Below are 8,284 nucleotides of genomic sequence, written 5' to 3' on the forward strand. Positions count from 1 at the left end.
TTATTCCAGTCCCTTTCAACTACAGTTAAACAATTCAGTTATCCTGCACTGACTTGAGCAGAAGCTGGACATGTAATTAGGAGATTTGATTAACAGGTACCAATTAATGCTGCTTCCCTAAATCAAATTAGGTTGGAACCCTTAAAGCAGCGGCATCTTTTCCTAGGACATGCAGACACCCTTTTGTACACATCCCAGCTTCAGAGATACCCCGAGATTCAATCCATAGCCAGTAAAATATCCTAAACCAAGCAAACAAATCCCGTGATGTGCACGGTCACTGACAAGATTATTAGGAATAGAACTTAACGTGGTTTTTTTTTAAATCCAGTTACTCAATTAGAGAAGGTTCTGCCCTAACCATTAGCAGAATACCGGAGATCTGATTATCAAAAAAACTAGAATGTACAAGAAGTAGATCCATTGTTTTATTTAAAATTATAGCATAGTTACATAATCATTAAGTCAAACAGTATACTCAATACAAAAGGAATGCATAAATCCCCCCCTCCACCCCAAGGTATATTATATAACTATTTGACAATGCAATGGATGTATACAGATTCTGGGTAACTGACTAAGTCAAAGAAACAAGGGTGCATTTGAAGCCATGATCACACATAGTAAGTGAACAAGACTGTCTATGGATGTGGTTCTACCCACAAGACTTTCCATTATTTATTTCTGAAGAGCCAAATACTTGGATAACATTTTAGTACCAGCTTTAGTTCAAATTACTTACTGTACAGAACACTTTGAATAGAAATAATTTGTGCAAATATATCAGTTTCAACCTTTAAAAGATACACACTTTAAGGATTAATATTTCAGGATTTAAACATTGTGTGTTTTCACTCAACATAAAGGAAAATTATTTGCCCAAAGATGTTTCATTGAAAGAATAAATTAAACACTAATTGCACCAACACTGACATTTAGAAATTACCCCCAGAAACTTTTAGGAGGAGGCTGCTATGAGAAAAACTATTCAAGTTTAATTATGTAAGTTGATTCATTATTTCCTTATTACTTATTTTATATTGGCTATTAGCAAATAATCTTGCAATAGATTTTATATATCTTATTCTGCTGGTACATTTGGTTCACTTACAGCTTTAACAAAATTGAAAAAAAATACAGTAAATGTTTCCAATTGGTTTTAAATTATGCAAACTTCCATTTTGAACTATAACAATTGTTTTAATCAGTGGATTGACTGGGAAATTCCAAAATAAAATTCTGATTAGAATTACTTCTGCTAGACAGGAAGCAGAATTACTTCTGCTAGATGAGGGGGGGGGGAACTAGTTTCAGAGCTATTTTTTTTTTACTGGTTTTATAAACTTAAGAGGATGAGCGTCATTTTCAAATTAAGCTCCTTACTTTGCATAGCTTTATCAACTCTTTCCTCTTAGAAGGCATGATCCATGGCTTGTCAAGTTGTATTTCTCTTGCAATATGAGTTCAAGGTGTTGAATATTGGAATCCATAGTCTGCCTTGTGAATCGGATTTCTTTGGAAGGAAGATCGATTCCATTCATCAGGTATTCTTACCAAGAGTTTTGATCAAATTGGTACCAATGACTGAACTGTTGCTTAACTGTGCTGGCTGGATACAAGTATTTTGTGCTGTTTTTCTTAATTCTCAGAATTTGAAGATCTCACCATCTTAGATGAAATCAGGGAACTTGGTAGGGAAGGATGTTGTTTTCCCAGACCAGATGCTTTAAGAAAAGTACAGGAGAGAGACTGAGAGAATGAAGAGGCCCGTGGTTGACTGAAGACAATTTCCATGTCCCTTGGTGGTGGCGTTTATCTTATGTGACATAGGAGTCACAGCTGAATTATTACGCGGAGCGTCAGTAGCTGTTTTATTTTCTCCTCCCTAAATATGCAAAAGAAGAAGAAGAAGAAGAAAAGACTGTAAAATCAATCACCACATTTTGCATTCTGCCTTCCAGGGCTTATAGCGTATTGGTCTAGTGCAGGGGTAGGCATCCTCGGCTCTTTTATGACTCATGGACTTCAACTCCCAGAATTCCTGAGCCACCATAGCTGACTGAGCCAAGGTTGCCTACCCCTGGAACTCTACGTTATTACATTAATCTATATAGAGCGATTGTGAAGATAGTGTTTTTTTTCATTTTACCATGAAACACAGATAGAATAAGCATCACTGCCCTTCCTAAAAAGTACACTTTAAAGAGCATAATTCCATATTCTGAAAAAGCCCCATCAAGTTCACTGGAGCTTATTCCAAGATAAACGAGTATGGGATTGCAATAAAAATATATGTTAACTCTATGTAAAATGCAAAGCAAACAATGTAAAATCTTTTTCTTGTGATACGTCAGTGATGAGGCAGATAGTCAATAAGGAAAGAACTCCATGACAGCGAGAAGGAGAACTCACAGCCCAACTTTTTGTATATCCCATACCAATAATGACACTGACAACTTGGAAATTATACTCTGACATCACCAATACCAATCACCTCATCCCCCATACTTCACCATCTTTCAAACCATAATTTCCCTGAAACATATTCTTTCTCTTTTGACTTTGTCAGATTTAACCGAGACCATATCAAAAGTTAGCAATCAGAAAACCAAAATACTATTAGAGGTAATTTTAGACAAATAACTGATAGTTTGTCATTCTTACTCCAGTTGAGCGCATAAAGAAATCTGCCACTAGAATCAGACATTACACTACATCATAACATGCTTGTTTGGTTTTGACTTACATGATATGAAACACCTTATTTCCAGCTTATTAAACATTTCTGATTAAACAGTCACATTAATAATGCTGGAGATTTATTTATTTATTTATTTATTTATTTATTTATTTAATTGGATTATTGACACTTTAGAAAAGTAGAAGATTTTTAAGGTGAAAAGTCTGAAACAGGGTAATTAAATAGTTACAAGACTAGAGATAAAATTGCACATGAAATCAATTTATAATTTTGTTCTTGCATGCCATGGCAGGCAAGGGATGAAATAATATTTTAGGAATTTAAATTATTTAAAATGGCCTTAAAATTACTTCAAATTTCATGGCACAGGTATTATTTCTTTTGTTTTGGTTACTATGCAGTCAACAAGACTTTTAGAAATCTGACTACAACATAAAAACTGGCTCAAATAATGACATGAATGGGATAAGCACATACCACATTTTCAGATCTGCTACTAGATTTGAGCGCACACATTGTCTGTCTCCAGCCACTTAGCACTAATGTTTATTTCAAGAATTTTTAAAAAGTTGCATAGAATTAGAAAAGCAGGAGTGTGCTGACTGAGCTAAAATATCCCTTTAAACCAAGCTGGATTATGGCTCAACTTGCTTTGTGATCCCAACTATTACAATTTATGACTTAATTTGTAGCCTGAACCTAGTCAACTGTGGTTTATTCAATAAGCCATGGATCAAGGGTTTGTGAAATTTGTGAATCAGGCCACAAAAACACCACTTTAATCTATTTTTGATACACAAGTCTTTTGTATTACCAAGACCTTTAACCACCATGCCAGTTTGATACGGTGGTTTGAAACCAGAAGAATATGAATTCCAGTCATCCCCACTAGGTAGATGAGGCTAGGAAATCACCTTCACAGGTGGGCTAAAACTACTTTTATTGAGATTGGCTAAATAACAGAAACTTGCATGTCCCAACTGTGGTACCTTTTCCATGTAGATCAGTGTACCAGAGATGCACTTGAGTCACTTCTGAATATTATCTGGATATACTGGACTTTATACCTTGTCAACAGAGCTTGCATATTTCAAAGACGGCTTCCTTACTCACTATAGTTCCAGTCCAGCCTTAGGCATGAAGCAGCTGGATGACTTGGGTCAGTCTCTCTCAATCATAGGAAGAAGACAAGGACAAACACTCCCAAAAAGGTTGCCATGAAAATTGTGTAGACCTGTCCCGGCATTCACTAGGAGTGAAGATTGTCCCAGTCTACAGATGGATAGACCAAGTTATGTCATGCTAATGACATCAGACTTCATGTAACATATGAACAATATCTGATAGCTGGGAAAGTGTAGGGTAGACTTTGAGTATCTACTTCAATTAACAGTAATACATGTAAGATTGTCATATAGTGATTGCAAACCCACCATAATATTCCCCAAATCAAGTATGTTAATATATCAAGTTAGTTTCACCCCATCCATTTTAAGTGGAGATGTTTATTTTCAGCAAAAATTATACTCAGTAAGCACTGAGAGTCCAGTCAAGTTTAAGAGGCAGCATTCACATCTGCTCATATATTATCCACATTAAGTTTTTAATTTCAGAAATCCTACACACAAGGATTTTTTTCCCTTAATAAAGGGAATTCCAACTTGTGAAATGCACTTGCAGTATTGCCACCTAACTATTACTATATATTCTAGCTGTTTAGTTTTAAGTTCTTACATTGCATTTCACACGTATAGAGCAACGACGCCATATACTGTTAACATATGTTAGCTGTGAAGTTGAAGTCAGGAAGCTGGGAAGATATACAGCACATAGAAAGCATTATATTCAAAGAAATCATTTTGTTACATACTACCAAGTTAATATTAGGAAATCCTCTGTAATTAAGCTTGATGTTGCTTTTTCTATTAGACCCTTACAACAACAAATTCACTGCCACAAAAAACTGCAGCCCCTTTTAAGTATCCATTTCTGCTCAATATTCATTCCAGTTTCTTTGCTATTCCTTCAAAAGGCACATTCTCATGCCTTCAACTCTGTCTGCTAAGCCCGATATAAGGTGGCAAGAGTAAAGTGCAAGTCATCACCTTTTTGAAACTGGCCGCATAAAATATTAACCTGCTAAGCTTCTATTGTCCTAACTTTGAGCTAGAAGTGTTACATGTCCTCCAGAAATTGCAATGGAAAATAAAAGGAGTCTGTGGAAGTGCTAACCTGTCATTCTTTTTAATGCCAAGTCAGATAGGGCTTCCAAAATTTCTCCAAAGTTGACATAAAAATTAAAGGCATGATAAAAAATATATTTCTAGAAAGTTAATACTTGAAAACTTATTTAACAAAAATAGAAGATTCTTAAATTATTGGACTATACTACACTGCTATACTAAAATTCACAAGAGAAAATCTCTGCTTCTATAGCAGTATCCAACGGTAAGTATATACAAAGGTTAAATCATGCTGACTGGACCAAAGTTGATTAAAACCAAGACCTTTTGTTACTCATCCAAGTGACTTCAGTTAAAATGAAAATTTTGGATAGGCAGAAAGTCAAGAGTCTTTTTAAAAAACTTTTGCCTGGATGATTGAGTCTTCATTTACATTTTGCATTTCATTTTGGAGAGAAACCCCTGCAGTTTGTATGGCAATAGTTAGTACATTCCAATGACTCCGACTACCCAAAATTTTCATTTTGACTGAAGAAGTTACTTGGGTGAGTAACGAAACCTCTCCGTGGTCCAGAAATGTCTCAGGTTTTAATAAAACTTTGGCCCAGTTGCCCCAATTTAATATTTTTGAATGCTTTTAACCTGGATGATTGAATTTTCATTTACATCTACTGGTAAGGGGGGAAAAAGGGGGCTATGCAGATGTCTGAATTCAAAAGAAAAATAGGATTTGCAATATACATATACTTCATCTGTCTGGAGCACCACAAACCAAAGATGTTGATTAGAGAGGACAGTCACAGAAGACACAGCTACTCTTCCATAGATTCCTTACATACCCACATACATTCAAATTACATTTCCCCTTCCAATTTGGAACTCCACACAGCTCAAGTACAGTACACAAAATTATACACTGAGTATAGAATGTAAAACCCACACAGAAGTCTGACAGAATAGTGAGGTCTCTCAACTAATGCTTTTCAACACAGCAAGAAAATCTAAAATGGGGGGGGGGGGAACCAAACATAGCCTGCAGGTTTTGCTACATTCCAACTCTCAGCTACTCCAGCCACTATGTATTGAGTTCAGCAAAACTGCAGTCCTACTCTAGGCTAGCCGCTACTAGCCTTTTAGGAAAAGGGAGACGGAAGATTTGTCAGGTAACTGCATTTTCCTACTTTCAAGTTTTCACAGAGCACAGCTCTTTCCTATCATGTTGATTTTAGAGGGATAATAAGGCAGTTACTTTTTTTTAAAAAAAAAAGCCGCTCTAGGCAGCTTGTGCAAAACAGGGTTAAAAACTGCTACAGGAGGTAGCTTTTCAGATACTTTATTCCAATTCAATTGCAATCTAACCAATAGGCAATTTTATTTTACCCCAAACTCTACAAGTCCGTTTTCATCCTGTCAGTGGTTGGGATTAAAATATTCAGGCACTAATTCCTAACCACTTACCTGATTCAAAATTCAATGGGTCTTTTGTTTCTGAGTAGACATACACTGAATTGCAAAAGGAAATCTTACTAAAGGGGGAAGGAGTGCCAAGTTTCCTCCTTGTAAAAAAAAAAAAGTAAAGGAATTTACTTCTGTAAAAAAAAATGATCGGAAGGGGGAGAAGGGGGACGACGCTCAACCCTTCTTAGAAAATTGGGGGAAAGGAGGCGACAGAAGGCTGGAATTCCGTCTGCCAAGCTAAGTGAGAAAGAGACGGGAGTTTCAGGTTTCATCCACACGTCAATTAAGCCACGTCTCGCTTAAATTCAAGTTTACTTGAACAAACCACAGCTTGGCTAGGTTTACTCCACAAGCTACGCCCGGACCAATTAAGCCACATTATCAAAGGTTCAGCGCGATGTGCAAACTTAAAACTCCGTCGGGAATTTCCCCCTCCGCCCAGCCCCAAATGCAACTTATTAATGCAACTTATTAATAATGCTTCGCGCGCGCGGCTGGAAAGCAAAACCCGGGTAGGAACCCTTAAGCCGGTGGGGGCAACGGTAGTAAGAATAAACGTCTTCTGCTTTTCCCTCCCGCCTTACACCTATTCCCGGGGTCCCGTTGCCGAGGCCCGGAGAGAAGCCACCCCGCGGCGGGCAGGGGCCTCACAGTCGGCCGCTCACCTGAGAGGGTGAAAGCAGCGCCAGGAGAAAAAGCCCGAAGACGAGCCGCCAAGCCAGCGCCCTGCCCATGTCTGCTCGTGCCGGGAGCGCCGCGCGTCCCACCCCTGCCAGTGCTTTCTGAGGTGTGCGGCGGCGGCGAAGCGGCGGAGAGCTTTTATGCGCGCGCCAAGCGGTGGGGGCGGGTCCAGGGCCCCGTCGCCCCCGCCTCCTTTTTCGTTCTGTTTTGGGACGCCCCCCCACCCACTCCTCCCTTCCCCTCCCTCCCTCCCTCCTCTGACTCCGTACCGGGCAAAGGAAATGAAACACCAGCGTGGCTAAACGGGGAAGGCGGTTGGGGAGAGGGAGGCGAGGGGGGGGGTCGGAGGGAGAAGGAGAGCTGGGGATGCTCCTGGCTGCTTTAATTTCAATACAGTACAATACTGCCGAACTTCATATTTGAATTTTCGCAAGAGAAATGGCGGGGGTGGGGGGGGAAAAACACCTCTCTATGCTCAGGAATGCTGCTTTTTGCAGTCGGGTCTCTCACCTTCCTTCTGCTGCACCTCCTAGATTAGAAGGATAATTAAATAAACCTTTATTGTCAAAGTACAACATGTGTACATTGAGATTAGCTGAGCCTTCCCCCCCCCTCTCTCCCTCCAACACACAGTGACAACAAACCCTCCATCCCACCACACTATGTGAACCAACTACACCACACACCGGCCTCCCGAGTCAATTCTGCATAAGATTATGTCCCATTTAAAAGCTTAACAGCCCACGGATAAAAGCTATTTTTCAGCCTGTTGGTACGGCTGGCTATATTCCTATATCTCCTACCGGATAATACACATAATTGTGTATGACTTGGAAAAAAAAACTTATGTCATCCTTGGTGTCTAAACTTTGATGAATTCAGATTTCAATCAATTTTCCTGTTTTAGAGGACTACTTGCCCCCACCCCACCCCGGAATCCCTAGCATACGAAAATAAGTAAACAAAAAGTATGATATTTCTTTTTGGGGGGGGGATCTAAATCACATTTAAAAAAAAAGTAACTGGTCCTTCTCCACAGAAGCGTACTCTGGGCAAGTCCTGGGCCCTTTGTGCAAATGTACATTTCTAAAAAATCAAGTGTCATTGGTTATGTGCTGAGCACCACTCCTTAAGACAGGCCACAGAATACGTTTTTGCATATTTTGAATTGGCACTGGTGCAACTACTAGTTGGCCTTTGGGCAGAAGCTTGTTTCCTACCATAAATTACAGGAAACTGTGGTGGGGTGAGTTTTGGTTCT

At 39.1% G+C, this 8,284-nt stretch overlaps 1 protein-coding gene across 1 annotated transcript; it reads right to left on the reverse strand.

Annotated features, from left to right (window-relative positions):
• Positions 1-415: 415 nt before the first annotated feature.
• CD24 (CD24 molecule) lies at positions 416-7,091 on the reverse strand. The gene is made up of 2 exons (XM_083349539.1): positions 7,008-7,091; positions 416-1,885 (listed from the first exon to the last, which is right to left on the reverse strand). The coding sequence occupies exons 1-2, from the start codon at positions 7,074-7,076 to the stop codon at positions 1,727-1,729; spliced, it is 228 nt and encodes a 75-aa protein (XP_083205665.1). The 5' UTR covers positions 7,077-7,091; the 3' UTR covers positions 416-1,726.
• Between the last annotated feature and the right edge of the window lie 1,193 nt (positions 7,092-8,284).

Source organism: Vipera ursinii, assembly GCF_947247035.1.
Source record: "Vipera ursinii genome assembly, chromosome: 1".
Lineage (NCBI taxonomy): Eukaryota > Metazoa > Chordata > Lepidosauria > Squamata > Viperidae > Vipera > Vipera ursinii.